A 24,786-nucleotide genomic window follows, 5' to 3' on the forward strand; every position below is an offset into this window, starting at 1 on the left:
TAAAGAATACAACTTCTAGACTCTTCTTACCTACGACTTACGATTGTCCTTTATATTCATCGAGGCTTATACAGAATATGAATTGATATTGTTGTGAGTTATAGTCTGGGGCTTGTACAAAATATGACTGGATGTTGTTCTACTGACCTAATAACATGCTCTACCCTATTCCACGGGTGTATTTCCTACATTAAATTGTATTGCTTCTATTGCTTTGATCAATCATCTTACCAAAAACCAAGAAGATTGGTATAATTTAGTGTATTTCCTACACTAAATCATATTGATTCTATTGATTTGATCAATCATCTTGCCAAATGGCTGGCAACATTTAATCACCTGCCTTCCTCCTGCACAAAAAATGTGTATCTTGTAAAAAAGTGTCGATGCTTCCTCTTGCACAAAGATGCCTACCAATCAAACTTCTCTTCACCTTTCTCTTACTCTTCTTCTCTTTGTATTAGTTCCTACTTGTGATTTTTATGTCTCATTCTTTAAGGGTGAGGGTAAAAAAGGAATTGAGCGAGCCCATATGCCATTCGGATCTGCCATGCTGGCCAAAATTTGAAGCTCATACCCAAATGAATCCCTGCCTTGGTCCTTACACTTTGCCAAGTAACCAAGTAGAGGCCTAGCATGAGTTTCCAACCTACATGCAAGACATTCACTGCATTTAATTCCTTGATTTGTCTCTGGCTTTTTCAGTCCCAACAATGTCTTTCATGATTGCCTTCTTGCATGCTAACAGCTTCAAAGCCTGAGACGTAGGAGGGTATCCCTGGCCCATCATGAACACCAATTTATGGAGGGTCACATGGTACCGAATCCTTAGAAGGCCTGTAAGTGAAAAACCAACATAACAAGCATGTATAAATAACCAGTCAGAATTTACAAACTAACCATAACAACGAATTCAGGAGGAGATTGTTGAGAACATAGACAAAACTTACCTCAAACGCAAGTTAATAAGCATGCCCAGGACTTGAGGGGGACATAACAGCCAGGAATGGGAGCACCTTTCAAGACACTGAAGGGCACCAGTGCCAGCCACCTCCATTTTGGCTGGGCATGGCAAGCCTTGGGCAGCCATTCCCTACTGCATCCAACTCTTTCTTAATCCCAAGGATAAAACATTTTCCAACAGAAATTTGATAAACAATCTGGTAAAGATACGGTTGAAGCTGTCTACTCCCACGCTCCAGATGCAGCAAAAATGTTTGATAAGTCGACATAAGGTGAAACATTTTGTGGACTTAAATCAAACATATTCTTTGCAGCCCATAAGCCCCGTTCTACATCACCATGGCTTTTGCAGGCCCCAAGCAAGCTTGCCAATGCTGACATCACTTGCTCAAATGGTACAAACTTGATCAGCTGCTCTGCTTCCACTAGCTGGCCTGCACGACCACATAGATCAACCATGCATGCAAAGTGCTCCTCAGAAAGAAGCAATCCATAGCATGTGCTTAGAGAGATGAAGTGCCATATACCATCCTCAATGCGTCCTGCATGACTGCACGCAGTGAGAATGCAGACAAAAGTGACCCCATCAGGCTTGACTTGTTGCAGCCTCATCTGGTTGAACAAGTCCAAAGCCTCTTGGGCACAGCCATTTTGTGCACAAGCTGAAAGTACAGCATTCCAAGAAACCAAATCCCGCTGATGCATTACAGAAAACTGACTAATTGCATCATACGCATTCCCACACTTCCCATACATGTTGATAAGAGCATTGACAACCACCCCATCATCGTCACATCCACTGATCAAAATGGCAGTATGAACCCCTTTCCCCTCTTCAAGGGCTGCAAGACTGGAGCAAGCATCCAGCACACAAACAAAGGTGACGTTGTTTGGCTTGAAGCCATCAAGCTGCATTTGATAGAAAAAGTCCAAGGCCTCCTGGCCATGCTCGGTATGCGCACATGCTGCTATTACTGACGTCCAAGACATCGCATCCTGCTGAGTTATTCTATCAAATACGTTTTTCGCATCATGAAAACTTCCAAATTTGTCATACATGTTCATAAGGGCCGTCCCGACAGTAGCATGCTGATCATATCCATTGCAAAACATCATATAGTGAAGTATTTGTCCCTCTGCTGTGGTCGTGCAGGCTTCAACAACACAGACAAGGGTAATAACATTAGGCTTGATGCTGTTGACCTGCATCTGATAATAGAGATCCAGAGCTTCCTTCCCATGCCCATTCTGAGCACAGACAGCAATCATAGTGCTCCACGATACCACATTTCCTGGAGACAAGTTGACAAACACACTCCTTGCATGAGGTAGACTTCCACATTTTCCATAGAAATTGATGAGGGCGTTCCCCAACATGACTTCATGCTCGTAACCATTCTCAACAATGGCAGCATGAATCCTTTGGCCTGCCTCCAAAGTTGTCAGGCTCGCACATGCATCAAGCACACAAAGAAATGTAACTTTGTCGGGCTTAATGCCATCACGCTGCATCTGGTGAAAGTGATGCAGCACCTCCTTGCAGCACCCATTTTGGGCACAAGCTCCCATCAAAGCACTCCACGTTACCGCGTTCCGCCGACCCATCCTGCTGAACACGTTCCTCGCATCAGGCAAACTCCCACATTTTCCAAGCATATTGACAAGAGCATTTCCCACAGGAACATTTTCCTCATAGCCGCAATCAACAATGACCACATGAATCTTTTGCCCTTCTCCTAGGTCTCCCAGGCTTGTGCATGCATCTAGAATAGAAACACAGGTAATGTTGTTAGGTTGGATGTTATCAAGCAGCATAGCATGGAAGATTTGTAAGGCATCCTTGTCCTGACTGTTGTGAACATACGCTGCAATCAAGGCACTCCAAGTAACCACATTCCGCACCGTCATTTCTAGGAAAGTTCTTTTTGAATCATGTGTACTGCTACACTTACCATACATGCTGATAAGAGCGTTTCCAACGGTGACATCTGCCTCATACTGAAACTTAATAATTGCATCATGGACTGCATGGCCAGTATGCACGTCGACACAGGCATCAAGGACACAAACAAAAGTGACATTGGATGGTCTGGGGCCATGAGGTTGCATTTTGACAAAGAGGTCGATGGCGTCTTGACCGTGTCCATTCTGGGCATATGCTGCAATCATGGCATTCCAAGAGACCACATCCGGGTGCGGCATCACGCGAAAAACTGTCTTTGCATTTTCCAAGTCACCATTCTGGCTATATGCTTTAATGAGGATGGTCCATGAGATATGGTTGGGATCATGGATTCTATCAAAGGCCTTCTGCGCATCCTGCGCGGACCCACAAAGGCCGTACATTTGGACAAGGCAATTTCCAAGGAAAGCGGAGGGATGATGGCCGTACCTGATTATGATTTGAGAATGGATGTGTCTGCCTTCGTGCAAGGCCTTGTTTTTACCACACTGCTTCAAGGCTTCAGCAACATCTGCTACATGTGGCAGAGTGCTGTCACATGCTTTGCCTTTCTTCAAACCACAATCTGCTGAGATTTCTACTGCAGTTGTTGCTGGGAAATCGGTGGCTCTGCTTACCAGCCAATGGATCCAACGCCCTCCGACACTTGAAGGGCATTTTCTTGACGGCATCAGCCACAGTTTCGACTGTCGGAACGACGCTTGGCCAGTGGGGTTTTAACCCATGATTGGGTGGGCGTCCAGTGTTCATGTGAAAACTCCCCTCATGCCTCCGCAGGACCCGTAGCGAGGGTGCGCGCCCTTGCTGGGTCATGCAAGCGAGGACGACACTTGTATGTTGTGTGAGTTTAAACTTTATTTTTAAGGGAAACACTTATACAAGGGAAACATTTGTACACTTGAGTCATATTTGATTCTTAGTGCTGAATCGTGTTTACTTTTGGGCATTTCCTTTACTTTAATTGATTTGAAAAAGAAACATCTTCTTTGAACTCCTACACAGCATTGTGTCACAAAGAAGGCCCAAGGTCCACTTCCATTTCTCCTCCATTTATTATAGCCATCCATGCCATGCCTCTGCCTCCTTGCACCCAACCCATATTATTAAGGTTTAACTTTACCTCCCATGACAACGGGCATGAGTTAGCCCCTACAATCAATCGAGTCCCCCTTTTTGCCCCCCAACACAAGCCCCTTCATGATCCATTGTCATGTCGTCCCCCAAGAGCTCTCTCCTCAGCTCTCGTACTTGCTTGTGATTGCTCCATGGCTATGGATATTAAACCTATAGCTAAACCAACCATCAATACCTTATAAGGAAAAAGATAAAATTGTAAAATAAAAAATGCACACCCAAACCTTAAAAGCTTAACTAGATCCATCTAGGCAATTATACAAGGAATGTGGTCAACACCTTCTAGGAAATAAAACATGCACACCCAAACCTTAAAAGCTTAACTAGATCCATGTAGGCAATTATACAAGGAATGTGGTCAACACCTTCTAGGAAAAAAGATACAATTGTAAAATAAAACATGCACACCCAAACCTTAAAAGCTTAACTAGATCCGTGTAGTCAGTTGTGCAAGGAATGTGTTTTACACAGGCACCATATCAATCTCAATTGTAGGCAAAAAAAGGCAAATCTAGTGAGAAAACAAATGTCAAACAATGGAAGGCCAAGGAACGTACCCTTGGTTGGAACAACCTAACACATTGAGTTAGGAATTATGAATTTGAATTTACCACCTTCGTTTTAGTATTAAACTATTATTTATATTCATATAACCACACACATTTGTGTGTGGGGGCGAGTTGGCACGCTTCCTTCCCCATAAAGTATATGACTAAGGAACATGCCCTTCCTTGGAACATCACATCACATTGAGTTTAGCAATTTACGTTCAGCAATGTGAGTTTATAAAATGCGTTTTGACTTCGTATTCTTGTTGGTGCTTCATATGCATATATAAGGTTATTCTTTTTCAATCATGTGGATGCTAGTACCAAAAAGGATCATAGTCAACACAATAAGCTAGGGTAAAGTACCTTTTGATTTGTGATCATGAGAGGGAGGCTGATGAAAGTAAGGCCCCTCATTAAAGCCTTTACAAGTCACTTACCTTGAGTCAACACAACTACACACGATTCCTTTGGACTCATCAAAGAACACCTACAACAATGATCGCAATTTGATGGTGAATGGGATAAGAAACACATGCACTAAGTAAGAAATGAGAGGGAAGAGTGACACAACAACACCACTTTAATCTTCTAGTAGAGATGTCATGCCGTGCGAGAGGCAGTAGGAGACCTTTATGAGAGAGACCTCCAGATGTTAATATACACTTAATGCCCGCCTCTCAGCACATATCTCACATTTATGTTTGGTTCACATTTGTAAAGGCCCCCATTATGAGGAGAAGCCATTGGTGTACATATCTTTGGGTGGGAATCTCGGCTTAGACATCGATGGGGTCTTTATTGTGATCATTGATGGTTAGGAGATTGGAGGTGCAAGCGTTCATTGGGGCCTGGGTAGTGCCTTAGCTAGGGGGTCCTAGTAGGGAGGGCCCCGAGGGCCGGAGCCCCTAACCCGTCGGTATGGGTTCATTATTAGTGGGCGGTAGTCCATTGGGTGCATTTTGAGGGCGGTGACCATGTCTATTTCATGTAACCACCCGCATTGTATATATGCCTACCACACCACCTACAGCACTATATATACACATAGCTATCTTTACAAGTTAAGGTATCCAATGCTTATGAGTATCCAAACCCTCTACACTTAGTACTTCCTCCATTTAGACTCTGTCTAGATCGCCATCTAAGCTTTACTTGAGAGCGCATGGGTGGATAGCACCATCACATTGTACATATCTTAGAATTTTAAATTATCTCCATTCTCTATATATTGCACTTTCTTTTGCTATCTTTCTTTCCCCTGTGCTACACTTTTATATGGTATCAAAGCTTAGGTGCTTTTAGCAAAAATAGTTAATAAAGTCTAGTCTTTCTTTGCATAGAATACTAGGAGTGATGGCTTCTACCTCGGCTGCCTTCTGTTGCGACCAATCCTATGCATTCATCCACTAGCCTTCATAGAAGGCAAGCTTAATGGGACAAACTACACTCTTTGGAAATTCAAAATCAACACCATTCTAGACTCTTATGAGCTTCTTGAAATTGTTCTAGGAACGGATGCAAAACCAATTGGAACCCCTGATCCCAACAATAGGGTGAACATACTTCCATCAGATGCTACACTTGTTCGAGCATGGAAGAGGTGCAATGTTAACGCACTTTATGCCATCGTAACCAACATAAGTGATTATGTTCTCACTCTAATCAACACATAATTAAGACATTGGAGGCCTAGACCATATTGCATAGGCATATGGCATACATAGAGGGCAGCCCTAAGGGTAGCCCTAATGCATAAAGAAAAATCCTCTATATATGCCATGGGTAGAGAGAAGCCCTAAGGGTAGACCTAATGCATAGAGGAAAACCCTCTATATATGCCATGGGCATTTGGCATGACTACTACATGCATGGCATGACTACATGCATGGCATGCATAGAGGGCTACCACGAGTAGCCCTAATGCATAGAGGGCTACCACGAGTAGCCCTAATGCATAGAGGGCTACCCTCTATGCATTAGGGCTAGCTGTGGTAGCCCTCTATGCGTGGTAGCTATAATGTATAAAGGCCTACCCTCTATGCATTAGGGCTACCCGTGGTAGAAAAATCTATGTATGCCCTAGATTTTTTTTTAAACTAGAAAATATGAAAAAAAAAACTAAATAAGAAATAGAACACCAACCGCTTTTGCAATGCCTAAGGACACGTGTGGATGGACAACGTGGATAACTACCTATAAAATAACATGTGCTCAGTTTGGCGTATCTTGCAATGCACGAGGATGGACATCATGGATAACCACCTACAAAAAAACATGTGCTTGGTGTATCTTGCAATGCTTGAGGATGCATGTATGTGGATGGATAACATGGATAACCACCTTAAAAAAACAAAACAAAAACTGGTGCATTAGGGATATTCCATCCTCCATTTAAGGGAAAAACAAAAATAGGAAAGAAAGTGAAAGGGGGGGTACTTGACAGAGAGGGGGGGTACTTGACATCACAGAAACCTACAACACACCCAAAAATAAAAATAAAAATAAAAATGACATTAGTATTTCCAAAAAAAAGCCACTAGAAAATTACAGAGAGGAGAAGGAGGTGAAGGGGGTTGTAAGGATTAGGGGGAACGAGACATACTTTTGAAAACTGACAATATTAGAAATAGGGAAAAACACAAGTATTTCATAATGCATCGTCTATATTCAATTTATTCTAGAGTTAGTATGTTCGTCGATATAACCGATGGTATATACTGAGGAGTGTACTAACATATACCACGATGTTTTTACTGATGTTGTTCCCAAAATTACACAACTTTAGTCCAAAATAGGTTCATTTTTTTCTTCTTATGTTTGACCGATTCAATTAGAGTAACCCTATTTATAGTGCAGCTAACTACCCAAATGCCAATGTATTCTAGAATATGTCATGGAGAATCCATCTAGATCTTACTCCAAAGAAACTGAAAAATAAGTTGCGCCTCGAAGCAAACAAATATTCAAAGATAAAGATGTTCAAGAACAAACGGAAGAAGAAGAAAATAGGAAAATCAAAGAGATGCTCATGATGCCACTATTGTTGTGGATGAAGATATTGCCTCATCATCATCTATTGAATCTACATCTAGTACATCCTCAAGTTCTTCTATGGATGCTAATCACGAGTCAACTTTTAATCCTATATTGGAAGATATATGAGATATGGAGATAACATTAGAAATTGATATCTTTGGAGTTATGGATCTTGTAAAAGATGAACAATCATGAATTTATTACTTTATTATAATATTTATTGAGTCGTTATGTGAAAATTGAATCCACCAAAGATTTATGTCCCATAAAAGGCTACTCTAAGGGCATATGCCTGATTGAGATATAGAGGTAGCTCCCATCTACATGTCTGAGCACATTTTGTCAAAGTGAACGTCTATCTTTCAACACTGGGTGAGCATGCATTTCATACCTAAACACATTATTCTCCTCCCAGGTTCTGTTTGCATGTGGCCAAGCATGCTTTTAAATGATTTTTGGAAGAGATACATTCTATGCTATTGAAACTAATTGGATTATTTGATTTTTAAGGCAAACACTGAAGTTCTATCTTTCCATTTTACAAATACCAACATAATTTTGATGAGAATGTCTTTAAAACATCAGGAACAAACATCGGTAGTGCTACACTCCTTGTCATTTACTAGAGTGGCCCATCTTAGCTTGCCTCTTGGGCTACAATATTGACCTTGACTTATGACTATGTTATAGATGGAAATAGGGTTACAAGTGTAGTGAGAGCCATACCCTCATTACATGTTTAAAAGATAATATTTGGGTCTTGAATTCCTTCTTCTCTTCAATCATCATGTTTACTTTATCCCATAGTCAATGAAATCATTTCCCTTTGCTATATGTCCCAACTTGCCACAATCGTGACACTTCATCTTGGTCTTGCTTCGTGCTTTATGTCCCCAACCCAGCTTAATCCTCACACATACCCTTAATTATCTCCCTTGATTCTAAGTCTACCTCCCTTGGTTTGAGGCTCATTCTCAATGTTGATTCAAGACTTTTCTATTCTCCACTTGCCTACTTGAAGTAGGTTCTCGCTTCTTGGGAATCTACCATGCCTGGTAAACACTTTTTGAGGTTCACAATGCTTCCTAACATTTATCAGAGTGATTTCTTATAACCTTAGCAACATTTCATCTAAGGTGCATACGCCCCCTCATTTTTTAGTGCACTTCATCACTTAATTTTCAACGTGCTACTATCTACATGGAACTATACTAGGATCAAAAGAAATCTATGATTCTAGAGAGGCATTTGAAAATCTTATTAAAATAATGAGACAACCGGAAAGAAGAAGCACAAAGAGCAAGTAGGACAAACATTCAAGAAATGTAAAAAGAATTACATTTGTCAAACAATAGTCAAAGAATACGAGCTAAGAAGAAAAGAAGATCTAAGAAAAATCTAGGGGTCAACCATGCAAAGGAGACTACATGATGACATCATGCTAAGGGAAAAGTTACAAGATAGAGATCACAATTCTAAATCTTCAATTTTTCTCTTTCTTATCTTTCATCTTCTTTCTAATTTCCTCTTCATGCATCTGCGAAAAAGCCTATTTTACCATACTAGCCATTACAAAACTACATAGATGGTAGGCTTGAGAAGGAAGTCTCAAAATGCCATGAGCAACGAATCTAGTAAGGCTAATTCACTTCATCTAGACTTCTCCAAAGATGCTATCACTTCAAAAGATGTGTATAGGTTTGATTTGAGTAGAGGCATGACAAAAGTTCAAGAGGGGTCATAATTTCCATCAGATAATGTATAATGGTTCAAGAAATTCATCTACCTTAGTAATATGGTAGATTGACTCTCATACAAAAATAGAGTTAAGGGTCAGAATTTCATCAAATAAATAATCTGGTAGATTGACTCTCACACAAAAATAGAGTTAAGGGTGATAATGTTGAAAAGGCTGAGCATGATCTCAAGCATTGTCCATCAAGTTGCAGCTAGTTGTGGCATTGGCCGCCGCGTCCTATGTCTTCTACCTCAAGAAGTACTACGAGTTTTTGGGCACCCTCATTCTGGTCCTCAAGAATCGCACACCACTAGTAGGCCACATTTTTAGACATGTGATGATGGTCGTCACATGCTTCTTGCAGCTTCAATTCTCGCAGTCTTTGCAAATCCTCGCTTTACTCTCTAACACAAACCTTTGTGTATGTCATGTTCTCATTAGTTCTAACTTCATGGGTGCCCTTCATTGGATAGAAACTTAGTTTGATGGTTTAATTATTAAGATTTGCATATTGCTGACATCTTTATCCATGAACTTGCACCTACACCTAGGTTATGAGGACATGAGTGGATTTTATAGCACATGGCCCTACTAGATGGGTTCGCTCACCTTACTAAGGATGTAGATGCTTTACTTGATGTAGCCATGGCCAATGATGCACATGGGCTACTTGATATTATCCCTCACATAGTTGATGATGATGATGTGTTCTTTGATGTGTAGATGTAGCCATGGCCGATGATGCACATGGGCTACTCAATGATGACCCTTGATACAGTTATCATGGTTACTTAGACACCTTGGAATAATGTAGTGTTAGATCCATAAGTTCGTTCTTTCTCAACATTCACTTCCTAGTGAGTTGTTGGACCCGACATGCTACCTTTTCACTCAGCCTTGTACTTAAGGTGGGGGTGATGATAAAAAGGTGAAACATCCTCGCTTGGAGTGAGCAAGCCTATGAGTCCTAGAGAAGGTAACATTCTTTAAAAATCCTAGTACAATACTAGAAGGAAGCCCAGTAAGTAAACTGCCTAATCCTTGCTTGGAATGAGCAAGACTTTGAGTCCTAAAGAAGGTAACATTCTTCAAAAATCCTAGTACAATACTAGAAGGCCAGTAAGCAAATTGCCAATACTAGGGGAAATCTTTTGTGAGCTTTCTATCACGAGCTTTTTAGGAAATTCAACAAAATCTATGAGCTTTTATTAGGATCCCCAACCCAAGGAGACACATACATATACACACCCTATTTCTCATTTTAGGTGTGGACAAAAATCTCCCAATTCTAAAGAGCACAAAGAATCCTACATTAAAGGGGCAGGTTTTTTTAATGAGCTTTTTTTGCATTTTGAAATCTATGAGCTTTTTCACACATTTGTAATTAGTCCCAGCCATCTCTATGAATTATAATTAAGACGTGCTAAGTTTATCTACATAAATCCTAAATACCTTTATGTATACATATAATCAATTTCTCCATATAGACCATGGTTGCGATATCAATAAATATGCATGTGACATAAAAGAGATTATACATGCTCTAAGTCCCTTGAAAAACAATTTTTTTATGCATACACAATTTGGCCTTTTTGACACCAGAAATGTTGTAAGTCCCTTGAAAAAAAACCTTTTTTTATAGATGCACAATTTGGCCCTTTTGACATGAGAAATAAGCTCAGAAAGCCCCAAAACCCTAGAAACAAATGTAAACATGGGTACCTTTCGATGAGTTTGCTAAACCTTCACCTAGCAAGAAAAAGGCCTCTATTGCATGCAGGCCCCTGTTTAGAGTCTGCGCACGCATATGCAGACCCCTGTTTAGAGTCTGCGCGCTCATATGCTGCCAAACCCACTCATGTGTATCCAACACCTATGAGGAAATGGGGGCACTCGTGTGAGTAGAGAGTGCTAAAGAAAGAAATCTCCAGAGGCTTTGGCATGGTATCCATACTTCACCCACAACTCCTCTATGGATTTGAGCTCTCTACGGGCGGCATGCCAGCTAACTCTCAATCCGCAGGCTATCTTGTGCACTCTCCTGAAGCCTATGTAGAGAAGAAATACTCTTATGAATGCTCCTATCCTACTCTCAAAAAAGTGTGCAGACTCTAACAGGGACCTGTAGAGGCCTTTTTCTTACCACGTGAAGGTTTAGTAAACTTATCGAAAGGTACCCATGTTTACAGACATTTCTAGGGTTTTTGGGCCTTCTAAGCTCATTTATGGTGTCAAAAAAGGCCAAATTGAGCATCTATAGAAATTTAATTAAAGCTTCTAAATATTGTGTTATCTAATGATTACTATATATTTTTTTCTTTTTTAAAACATTTTTAAAAGACCAAATTATGTATTTATAAAAATTGATTTTAAAAAAAGAGATTAGAGCTTTTAATGGTTGTGTTATCTAATGATTACTAAAGATTTATTCCTTTTTGTAATCATTTCTCATTGAAGCATTGAGGTTCTATAAGTACAAAGGCATATATATTATTAATGGTCAAGTACATACATTAGAAACATTGAAGAATGGTGGAAAATATAAAATTAGAAATGTTATACATAATATGAGGGAAAATATTAGAGTATACAACATGAAAGTAAAAGAGCCAAGTGGTAAGTTGAAGGAACACACATGTAAGTTATAGTCAATGAAATAAGGGGTTTCATATCCACACAAGAGGATAAGGGCATGGTCATAGTGCATTCGGATTTATGTATAAAAAGAGACATGTCAATATTTGTTGTTTTTTTAATCCACACTGAAAAAGTACCTCTGGACTTTATGTGTGTGTGTGTGTGTGTGGGAGGGGGCATCTCAAAAAAGCTCGCAGATTTTATTGACTTCTCTAAAAAGCTCGCCGACAAAAAGCTCACCAAAAAAAAATCACATTCGCCAATACTCAAAAGTAAAAAAAAGGTTGAAATTCTTGGAAATCCGAGTACTATACTAGAATGAAGGCAAGTAAAGCAAACTGCCAATATTACCTTCTCAGAAGAGAACCTCATAGTGCTCACACCTTGACGAGACCGGATGGCTCATACTAGAATGAAGGCCAGTAAAGCAACTGCCAATACTGCCAAAAGTGAAGCTGGTAGTGCTCACACCTTGATGAGAGCAAATGGCTCATAAGGGTCACTCTATAAATTTGGTAGATGGAAAAATTGAACATTGTAAGAAATATAAGGATCTCGAGGTAGTGTCTTTGTCTATGCAAGTTGCATTATGGCATGTTTTACAAGATCGTCTCTCATTAAACCATGTGTCATTAAAATTTCAACACTTTTTTATAACTTCCCACAAATCTATTTGATGTCTCTATGTCCCTTCCCCCCTCTATTCCCCCCTCTCCGTTCTCTCATGGGCTCTGGAGCATGGCTAATTATTGTGTTCTATTATTGATGCAAGTAGCATTATGGTATGTTTTACAAGATCGTCCTCTCGTTAAACCATGTGCCATTAAAATCTCAACACTTTATTTTTTACTTTTAAACTTCCCACAAATTCTTTTGAACATTTTTATAACTTCCTACAAATCCTTTTGATGTCTCTCTCTGTCGCTTCCCCCCTCTCTTTCTCCCCCTCTCCCTTCTCTCACACAAGCTTTGGAGTGTGGCTAATTATTGTATTCTCTTGCTGGAACTCTCATGGTGCTACTCAATTCCTTCTGTGGGGCTAATCTTGCTTTCCATCCAATTTTACCCTTTTGATTGTAAAATCATGTTGCTGGAGGTCTCTCTCAAGGTCTCTTAAAATCATGTTGCTGGTATAAAAATATAGCAATATAGCACAAGGGAAAGATCAATAGCAAAAGAAAGTGTAGACAATGCAATGATAGAGAATGGAGAGAATTTAAAATTCTGAGATACGTACAATGTGATGGTGATGTCCCAGTAGAGCTTACATGATGGCAATCTAGATAAACTCTGGATGGAGAAAGTACTAAGTACTAAAATCCTCCTCAACCATACTGCTTCACAAGTAGCAAAACAAACTACCCTATACTCAGCTTATGTAGAAGAAGTGCCACTGCATGCCGCTTCTTGCTAGTCCAAGAGAAAGCACCGGAACCAAGTGAAAAACAATATCTAGAAATTAATTTCCTAGAAATTTCGCAATCTCCTACCCAATTTGAATCATAGTAGCCCATAAGAGTGAGACCTACACTGTAAGGGATGCCATACTAAAGAGTACCTTTGATGTACCTCGCATCCCTTGTTGCTTCCAATAACTCTCTCGGATCTTGTTGAAAAACCTAGTCAAAAATACCAATTGTGAAGCTGATATCAAGTATTGCTTCACAAATATATCTATGGTGTATACAATCCATCTTAGGCTCAAAAATCAATTATAACTCCAAAATTTATGTCATAATGAAAATTCTAAGGTATTTAGATATCTCAAAAAAATTAAACTTTTAGGATTTTTATAGCTAATCAAATAATCACATAGACTAGGACCAAATCTTGCACACATGTTCTGTACAATGTTATGCTTTATTGGTGCATTTTGTGAGAGCCACAATCACATATACACCTATACTTTTGGGAACTTTATTTTAGATGAAAGTTTAAAAATTTTGAATTATGTTCATTACTATACTACTTCATGCATTTTAAACATCTCATAAGGCTTTAAGTGGAATATCTAGTCTTTTTATATAATAATAAACACTATTTTCATACGTTTCTCACTAGATGATCCAAATATAAGCAAGGATTCATATACGATGTTTTGTTATCAATGCAGTTTTGAAAGTTGAGACCATCATCTTACTTTCTAACTAAATTAAAATGTTTAGATACTAAATTTTGATCGACTACTCTAGTGGGGAATTCGATTTATTAGTATAACTAAAGTAAATCACCATATAAGCTTACACTATTGTCATATTTTTTGTGTCAAAGACTTAACAACTAAAAAGACATTTTAAGAAGAAAATTTAATTGAATTAATTATTAATATAATAATTTTTTTGTCATGAAAAATCTCTCTCATCTCTTAAATATTATGTAAGGTTTAGGAGAAATTTATAATGAATCGAGAACATTCTTTTTCTTGCATGTAGGAACCTACTTTATAAATTAGTAACCTGTTTGGATTATAATGCTGGATATAACTCTAGTTTGGTAATTTATCAATCATATTTAAGGTTACTTCTATCATTTTAATAAATTTCTAAGATTGTCACATTCATGAAGACATGCCTTAGAAGAGAAATGCTAAAATACCGCTCCCATCAAGATATGAATTTTTCACCAAACCCCTAAAAAGACATATTTATGTCATGTTGAGCTACCAAACTAGTGCTATGGAGATGAATGTGAAGCTTTCTATAGAAGATTATTCACCACCCATTAGTAGACATCAAGAAGAACAGAAAGCTGGTGGGGAGTTGAATTTTTCTCACTAACGTGTCCAAAAACATTGGAAAGCAATGAGAAATTGGCTAATTAAAGCCTTTGATCCAAATATAGCCCAAATAGATCTACATTATGATTTCAATTTGAATTATGAATTCTTATGAAATTGAAAAGCCTAGGGGTAGCCAATGTGATCCTAAAAATCCCAATTTTCTTTCGGTACCTGATGATATGAAAAAAGGAAACCTTTGATTTACACTATCCATGTGTTCCAAATAGTTCCATAAAGTTAGTTAGTAATGAGGACATAAATATGTCCACTAACATACAATTGTTGCAATCTTAGTTGTTTCCTATACATCCAAACATATAATGTCTAATGGCCTTATGTTCAAGCTTTCATTTAGGAAAGCATGTTTTGCCTACTTTACCAAGATATCATGCTTCATGTATTTTATGCATACCATTAGCCTTAAACTTTTGTAAACCTGCAATAATAATTTGGACCCATATAAACTTCAACTACTCTATATTCACACATGACCAATGTGCTTGTGCCATATATCAATCTCTACAACAGCCTACACATGTCCCATACACAAACATGGTTGCTTTTACCTTAGGCATGTTAACATCCAAAGTAGACATCCTACCATTTCTATTACCCTTTGTAACTAAGCAGCATATATTTTTGAAGTCTTCCACAAAACACCCTTTTTAGGACTAAACCTCACAGACCTTTCTCAACCATATGTCCAATAAAAACCAGGTTCTTCATAATGTTTGGAACATGAAGTACATCTACTGAGCACTATATTTTTCCATCATGTATAGATAATGGCACTTTACCAATATGTGTAATGGGGTACATATTATCATGACCTGTTTCTACATAACATAGTTTTTTCATTTTTTACATATCTCTAAACCACTCACCATGATTGATGAGTGGTTTAGAGGCATCAGGATCCATATACCAATATCTCTTGATCTTGACACATCTCTTGTGAGCAATGTGTTGCATCACAAATGGCCTCTCGTGTGGTAACCCGCCGACTTCTTTAATCCTTCAATTTGTCAATTCATAAATACCTCATTTGATTCTACAATCACGTGCAATTCAAAAGGCTACCATAACATTTTCTCCAAGGTAATTGGTGACAACTTCAGTTTATCCTCTTCAGAGGCACAGCCTCTTAGGGAAGGATCAATACGCATCCCTTACACATTATCAAGGTCCACAACTAAGGTTGAATATCACATGTGGGACATATTAGGCCTTAAAGACTTCTTATCCTTGGAAATTTAAGTTCTTCTAAATTCTCATTTTGCAAAGAAATTCTCAACTTTGGAGAGACTTATCGAATTGGGAATGAATGGGAACCTAAGGGCTCATATAGCTAAACCTAAACTTGAAGGAAATTCTTAACTTTGGAGAGACTTATCAAATTGGATGAATGAAAACCTAAGAGCCCACATAGCTAAACCTAAACCTGAAGAGGAGAAGGACGAGTCTTGTGTACCCTTTCTCTATAACCAAAACCAAAGGACAACCAAAAGTGTCCATGAACAAGATGTGGCACTATTTTGAAAGTGACAAAATGAATGCCATTTTACCTGTCGTATACAAAGGAATGACAAACTTCATTGTAATATTGAATGGTGGTAGTGCTGGTGTTAGCATAATCACTAAGGATTGTTGGGAGGCCTAGGGAGGCCCACCACTCCTCATAGGGCATCGATGGGAACACATCCTTACCATTATAGGCCTTCTATAAGATGCAAAGATTATGACCTAGTTTTCACCACTGGGTGATAGATTTCTAGAGAAGAGGGTCATACACCATGATCTTTGAAAGGCCCTACATGAGAGAAGCAAGGCTAGTTCATGATGAGAAGAATGTTGTGGGAAATGTGTGGGAGAGGGTGAGCTTGAGATCTTTAAAAAGCTTTAGGAAGGAGAGAGAGCTTGAGCTCTTGTAAGCACACACACACACTCATATAATGGATAAGAAACACACAAATATGAAAGGCTGAAATCTTCTTCTTCTTATTATTACTCTCAAAATAAGGCTAAAAAAGATAAGATAAAACCCAAAATAGGTACTAGAGTACTATTACAAGTGGTCCATAATGTGAACATGATAAATAGGTGAGCTAGCAAGATAAGTATGCCATAATTTGGTTGGACTAGGTAGGTGTAGTCCAGCTATAGAATTACTAGAGCGAAGAACTGTTGTGTCAGCTATACCAAATATGCCAATGATGTAAATGTGGAACGGTCACCCAGGCATGTCGTGAGTGTCAAATTGTGTTGAGCTTGGCATCTCAACACTCCCCCTCTCAAGATTAACTCCATCTCTAAGACTCCCAGCATAGTGCGGAATATCTGCAAAGCTTCTCTTCTCGCAAGGCATTGGTGAAAATGTCAGATACCTACTCCTCTATGCTGACGTACATGAGATCCACATCTCCTACACCAAGACCTTCTCTCTAATGAAGTGACAATGGACCTCTATGTGTTTGGTCCACATATGAAACATTGGGTTCCTAGTGGCCAATTGTATGCTACTAAGGTTATCTCAATAGATGATAACATGTCTGTCCACTTGAGCTCCAAATCTCCAAGTAGCTTATGTAACCAAGCTACCTCACATAATACTGCCATCACAGCATCCATGTACCCTACCTCTATACTCAACAAGGCAATTGTTGTCTGCTTCTTGCTGCTCCATGTAGTAGCACCACTCCCAAAGGAAAACATAGACCTGCTAGTAGATCTTCTATCCAAGATGCTACCGGCCCAATCTGCATCAGTGTATCCATACACATGTAACTATATACCATCTTATAGAAGAGGCTATATTCCACTATGGACCTCACATAGCATAGTGTGCACCTCACACTATCCAAATGTGGATTCCGAGAAACCTGCATAAACTGACTCTCCAACCCAACTATGTAGTTTATGTTTGTAGGCCTAGTGATCATCATGTAGACCAAGCTACCCACCACTATCTTCTTGTACATAGTGGCATTCTTCAAAATCTCACCTGCATTTGCACTCAGCTTGCCATTATTATTCAATAGTATAGAAATGGGCTTAGAGCCATCCATACCATAGTTAGATAACATGTCCAATGTGCATACTGTCTCTATGACAACCATATGCCCTCAGGCGACCTGTGAGATGATCTCAATGCCAAGAAAGCATCTCAACTCACCCAAAGCCTTCATGTCAAACTTCTTCTTGAGGAGACCATTTGCATTCTCAACTTCCTCTTCATTGTCACCCCCAATAGTTGAGTCATCTACATAAATGGTGATAACCCCAATCCCCTTTTATCACTCTTTTGCACATAGAATGAATGATCAGCATCTGCCATATGAAAGCCAATGGTGATAAGATATTGTGCTATCTTACCATGGCATGCTCTCGGTGCCTACTTCAAACCGCACAAGACTTTAAGTGGCCTACACATCATCTGGGGTGACTCAAATCCTCATAACTAAGTGGCTGTTCTAAAGATACTTCTTCTAGCAATTCACCATGCAAGAACACATTCTTTACATAGCTCTCATAGTTGCCATCTTGACAATGGGGATGAATGCCTCCTCATCCCAATGTACATGCCCAACAACATCCTCAAAACATATGATTTCAACCTCCTGCACAACCTTTCCCATGTATGCATAATGGCGGTAAGCTACATAACCATCATACATCAATCTTTGAATAGGGTTTTTGACCCTACACGACCTGCGTGCTACTGGATCTATTCTTATAGTAGCTAACTTGGCCTTTCTTGCACTAGGTGTCTTAATAGGTGGAATTCCAAACTCCTCATCAAGACTCTGCTGAGCCACTAGACTCTCCATCAATTTATGAACACCCTACTAAAATGTCAGGTATACCAAGGAGAGTCATCAACCTTCTCTTTGCCTTTATGTGATGCACTTGCTAAATCTACAAGATGGATTTTCTAACATAGCCTACCACTCCATGGTCTATCAACATACCCACTCCTTGGGACTCTTTTGGTCTACTTTATGTGACTGTGATTGCTAACTTATATTCTGTGCAACCACCTCCTCCTATGCATCAGCCCCAATCAAGTCTTTTACGTTAGCATACCAACTTCTCATCTCATCAAAGACAACATCCCTACTCACCCTCATCTCACGTGTGACATGATAATAACATCTGTATCCCTTTTGCTTCAGGGAGTAACCAATGACCACACATTTTTTAGCCTTTGGATCCAACTTACTACGTAGCTCATCATGAATGCGTACATATACAATGCATCAAAACACTTTCAAGTCTGACAAATATGGTTTTCTACCAGTATACTTCTCCTCTAGAGTCACACCATACACTGCCACCATGGGGGTCTTATTCATAATACAGTTTGTAGCCCAATATAATGGTGAGACATGCTCACAAGTAACCTCTATAATGTGCCTATTCTTCCTCTCAGCAACACGATTTTGTTGTAGAGTATACTTGCATGTGAATTGCCTCTAAATTCTATGCTTTCTTAAGTTCTCATTGAACTCGTTGGAGAAGTACTCTCCCCCTCCATATCTGACCTTAAGGGCTTAACCTACAAACTTGTTTGCTTTTTAGCTAACATTCTGAAATTCTAAGAGTGAGTGAACACTTCACTTTTCTCTTTCATATGAAATAGACCCACACCTTCCTTGTATGGTCATCAATGAAAGATACATAGTAACAATATCCTCCCATTGATGCCGTCTTTGTCAGCCCCCGTACATCTGAGTGCACCACATCAAGTGCTCTCTTACTTATGTTCCTATCATGTGGAAATACGTTCTTTGTTTTCTTTCCAAACTAACATGCTTCACATGAAGTACATCAGCCAAGTACCTCATCTTGCCAGCTGCATAGCCAATGGTACATTCTTAATGTGAACAATAAGATGAGACGTGTCATCCCTCATCTCTATATAACTTGGTTTTTCTAAATTTTTGACATCTCTAAACCACTCACCCCATGATAAGTCATGTGGTTAGAGGCTCACGAATCCATATACCATACATCACCATTTGTGCATACATTTATAGTCACTAAATTTAACATGTTCTACATAACAAATAATTGCTCACATCTATCTTCAGCGTGCTTACTTGAAGATGCATAATTGTTTTTCTGAAACTTACCACTTCTCTTCTTATGACATTCTACAAAGTGGCTTAGTTCGCCACAATAAAAGCAATCCTTTGAACTTGATCCTGATTTTGTCTTTGCAAATTTCCTCGGCTTCTTTGTCTCCCCTGCCTTGAGATGGGCCTCTTCCACCTGTGTGTGTTACTGCTTCTACTATGAATCATTGGAGTGTTGATGTCCATAATTTGATCTCTAAAACGACCACCACACCTTGGCCTCAATCATGACCTCTACCTCTACCTCTACCTCAGAAGGCTTGTTCTAAAGTGTTCTTGCCTTCTCTTCTATTATTAACATAAACACTAAATCTCAAAAGTTGGGAACATTCTCTCTTACAGCAATAGAGGACTTGAATGGCTTGTATTCTTTGCCAAGCCTATTTAAACAGATGCTCACCAAGTCATTGTTTTCCACTAAGAAATTAATAGATCCAAGGGGTTCAATAATACCTTGGATCTTCATTTTATACTCATTAATTTTTGACATGTTCTTCTTCTCCATTGTATACAACTCCTGTTTTAGCTATAACTTCCTTGCCTTTTTGTTTGTCTAGAACATCTTCACCAAGTCTTGCAATGTGACTACTAGAGTGTTAGCATCCTATATATGCCCTATGATAGTGTTTGTCACACTGAGACTGAAAGCCAATACATGACTTTCCCTGTACTTGGTTCTAATCTTTGAACGCCTTTATCTCTATTGGAGTGGCATTCTCTTCAAGCAATTCCTAAGGCTCCTTATTGTCTCCTTCATAGTCCCAAAATCCATTTCCCATTAGGAAATTGGTCATTCTAAACTTCCACGCATGGAAGTTGTTCTTATCAAACTTCTCACTATAACAATTTGGTTGATGTTATTAGATATCTTTGCTTGCAACAACAACTTGAAATCTACAAACAGACAATTTTTGTATGACACAATAGTATCTATTGTAACTCCTAGTGGCACAATGTATATGTCACAACACGTGACCAAAGTACATGTATATACACCCACAATAAAAAATACATATGTAATCACTATTTGCACACCCAAAATGCTCAATTGCATTGCAATAACAATGTTTGGATAGAAACAGTTCCAAACCAAAACTTCCCAGAAGTGTCCCAAAACACCTTGCAATGGTACTTGAACGGAGGTCGAAATACGCTTGAAACATAATTTTGGCCTTAATATTTTAGTGCAAAGTACATTATAAAGTACTATACACCACACATGCACCTCCACGCCTACAAAGACAGCTCCTCAATACGAGATGTGTAGCTCCGAGAGCTACCAAGGGTGTACCTAAACAAGAAGGGGAAGAGATGATGATCCTCTTATCTATGTACCGCTTTCTTTGCCTTCGTAGCTTCCTTTTCTTGTCGCTCAGCTTCTTAGCATGAACATTGATACTTTTCAAAAGTTTTTATATGCTTTAGAAACTTTGTTTATATGGCTCAAAATGTGTCTACATGTAAAGTTGGCACCCTTCATACAAATCGAGGGAGGGGTATATGTCAAAGGAGTTTCATGTATATATAGTTGAAAGAAGCATAAAAAATAGATTGAGGGGAGGAGTATGTGTCAAAAGAGTTTCATGCATATATAGCTAAAAGAGGCATAAAAAAAGGTGCATAGTGCCTTATAGACCTCATCAAATTATGTGACTAAGAGAAAGAATAGATCTCTCATGAAGGTGGCACATTGGCCAGGAAATGCCTTTCCATGCACGAGAAATACACATAAGCAAAAGGTTTTTTATAAAATGAACATTAAAAGTTAAGATCAAGCAGCCTTGTCTGTGACGGCAAGAACCTTGGTATTGCACCAAGCTCTTGAGAGCAAACTTGGTCTTGCACTAGTGTGGTGCACTAGTTGCAAGGGCTTTGATCAAATCAAACACTAAAAATGACATACAACATGCATGGGAAATACACATAAGCAAAAGGTTTTTTATAAAATAAACATTAAAAGTTAAGATCATTTGTGTGTGAACGGCAAGAACCTTGGTATTGCACCAAGCTCTACTTGTTGGGAGCACACTTGGTCTTGCACTAGTGTGGTATACTAGTTGTGGGGGCTTTGATCAAATCAAACACTAAAAATGGCATACGACATGTTGGCTTTGATGATCTAGCTCATCTATGCCTACTACATCCTCTGTGGGAAACTCGGGGTGGACGACCTGATGATCTTGAATGGTAAGTAATGGGATAATATAATTACATCAATTGTTGAAGTATCATCTTGAAATATGGTGTCAATGGAAAATGATAATAATATTGAAAGAATGAAGCATAAGAGAGTCGAGGAGACATTTAGCTGGGATACTACCGAGATGCCTGTAGGACCCAGTGAGAAGGCATGAGGTCCGGAGGAAGCCGAGAGAGGCCCCGACCGGTATTAATATTGAAAGAATAAGGTATGAGATGGCTGGAGGAGACGCTTAGCTACGATAAGGCATGAGATGGCTGGAGGAGATGCTTAGCTACGATACTACCAAGACGCATGTAAGACCCAGTGAGATGGCTGGAGGAGACCGTTAGCTACGATACTACTAAGACGCATGTAAGACCCAGTGAGAAGGCATGAGGTTCAGAGAGGAAGCCCATGGGAGGTCTCGACCGTGTCACTCTTGTAAGTCCTAAAGCGAGGCATGAGGTCCCAACCATGTCACCTGTAAGTCCTAAAACGAGGCATGAGGGCCATAGGAAGAGTCTTGCGCTAAGGATACTATCAAGTTGCCTGTAAGACCCAGTGAGAAGGCATGAGGTCTGGAGGAAGCCCAGTTGAAGATTCCTATCGAGTTGCCTATAAGTCTTATATAAAGAGGCATGAAAGCTGAAGGAGAAAGCTCAGTGAGATACCTACCGAGACACCCATAAGACCCAGTGAGAAGGCATGAGGTCCAGATAAAAAGGTCCCTATCAAGTTGCCTGTAAGGAAAAGGAACAAACAAAAACCAAAATGAAAATATTAAAAGCATAAGAAAATGATGTAATGATTTCTAGAATGCAGTTACTTGTTGGGTGTTGTAATTTCATGACCCAAGGGAGGACTCATCTTGTGGACTTTCAGAGATGAAGCTGACTTCCTAGACACATGGAGCTGAAGCAGGTGGCTACATCAACATAGATGGTAGCACACTTGAGTGCCCATGGATGAGATTCTTCATCAGCATATACTTGTGGACTCTTCACATCAAATTGGTGGAAATCATCTTCCCACCATCTCCTTGGTCTACCACCATCAATTTTTGTGGTTCTACATAATATATTGTATAACTTGAAATGACTTGCATTGTACCTTATGGCAGCCACTTATTCATAGATTTTCACGATGTACTTGGCATTTTTAGGAGATAGTGCACTCCCAACTAAACAAAGGGGAAGAGAGGTGTTGACAGGTGTGTACACCCCCTAGCATTTGTAGTATTAGCTTAGGCTAATGAGTTGTGGGATTTGGTTATTACAAGATGTCATATCAAGAAGTGGTTACAAGAGGGCTAGTGGGGAGTTAGGATCTTGTGGAGGTTATGGGAGCCCAATAGTCACATGGGTAGCCTAAGAGTCACATGGGTATCCCAAGAGTCACATGGTTGGATGGCTATATAAATTGCCTCTTGTATGCAAATTGGACATGACACGACTATGGTATGTACATGATTCTTGGATACACAAGATGATAGATATGGAATGCACTATGATGTTATGTTATTTATCTTGTATGTTAATCTTGTATCTTTTATCTTGTCTTGATCCATGCCTCCTACTCCATGCTCATGTGTACACTTGTACTCCATGGCTATGTGTGTAGGGGCATGTGTGTTCCCCCATGTTAGCAAGGTGATGCTAACAGATACACAACACATCAGGCTTCATTCTATTTTCATAGTGCCCAAAACGCCTCCGTTTATTAGGATCACAAGGCCCTGAACAATGTAAGTCACACACTTTACTAGAATCGTTGACATCTCTATTAGAAAAAGTAAAAGAAAGCTAATTCACATCCATGCTATGGTCACCACTAGCATCTTGTAATACATGTCATATAACATCATTTTTTATCCACAATTTATGTGCCTCGTTTACAAACTTTTGCCCAGTTTCTCAACACATCTTTAAAAGGATTTTGATTTATATGAACACACACATTTATGTGTTTTGAACATGATTGGGCACAACTGGCAAAGACATTGTCAAGATGCATTGGCCTCATGGAGTTGTAGATAGGGTGCCTTGTGATGATCCTACAACAAGAGTGCTAGTAGAGTATGGCATGAAGAGTGTATAATGAACACTTCACATTTTGGTAAGAGCGAGCGTAGTGGGGGTGTTCTAGTGGTTTCATGCACATGTGGCAGTGCATGCACTGGTACGACGGGTGGTATCGATCACATGCCCTATACATGCAAGAGGTGATAGGATGCTGGGCTATTAGGACCAGTTGGAAGAGTCGAGAGATGGTGGATGGGGTGACTGGGAAAACAAAAGAGGAGATGAAGAGGTAGAGGGAGAAGCAGGAAGGTTATAATGTCATGAAGAGGTGACAACAAGATTGGATTTTTTCATGGCTTCAAGCCCAACAACGTCAATAAAATCTGTGCAGTGGCAAGGTATGTGTTAACATACCATCAGATCTGGTCAAAAGACAGATTGGTCTATTTTCCATGTATAGTGCTATCCTGTTCTATCTAGGGAAGCCGCCTAACAAGGTAGAGATGGGGAAATGGCTATAAGACGAGGTTTTCCATGAGAAAGTAGTCTCTCAAATCTTCTATCTTGGAAAAGGATTCTTCAACGTACTATTTGTCAAAGGCCAGATGGTGTCAACCTGTTTGCGAGGGCCCCGCTGTTCATGGGCA

General features: G+C 39.4%; 1 protein-coding gene across 1 annotated transcript; it reads right to left on the reverse strand.

Annotated features, from left to right (window-relative positions):
• Positions 1 to 376: 376 nt before the first annotated feature.
• LOC147610883 (pentatricopeptide repeat-containing protein At3g02330, mitochondrial-like) lies at positions 377 to 3,773 on the reverse strand. The gene is made up of 2 exons (XM_086785535.1): positions 951 to 3,773; positions 377 to 837 (listed from the first exon to the last, which is right to left on the reverse strand). The coding sequence occupies exon 1, from the start codon at positions 3,595 to 3,597 to the stop codon at positions 1,186 to 1,188; it is 2,412 nt and encodes an 803-aa protein (XP_086641661.1). The 5' UTR covers positions 3,598 to 3,773; the 3' UTR covers positions 377 to 837; positions 951 to 1,185.
• Between the last annotated feature and the right edge of the window lie 21,013 nt (positions 3,774 to 24,786).

This window comes from Cibotium barometz, chromosome 48 (assembly GCF_041138505.1).
Source record: "Cibotium barometz isolate CiBa-2024 chromosome 48, ASM4113850v1, whole genome shotgun sequence".
Classification (NCBI taxonomy): Eukaryota; Viridiplantae; Streptophyta; class Polypodiopsida; order Cyatheales; family Cibotiaceae; genus Cibotium; species Cibotium barometz.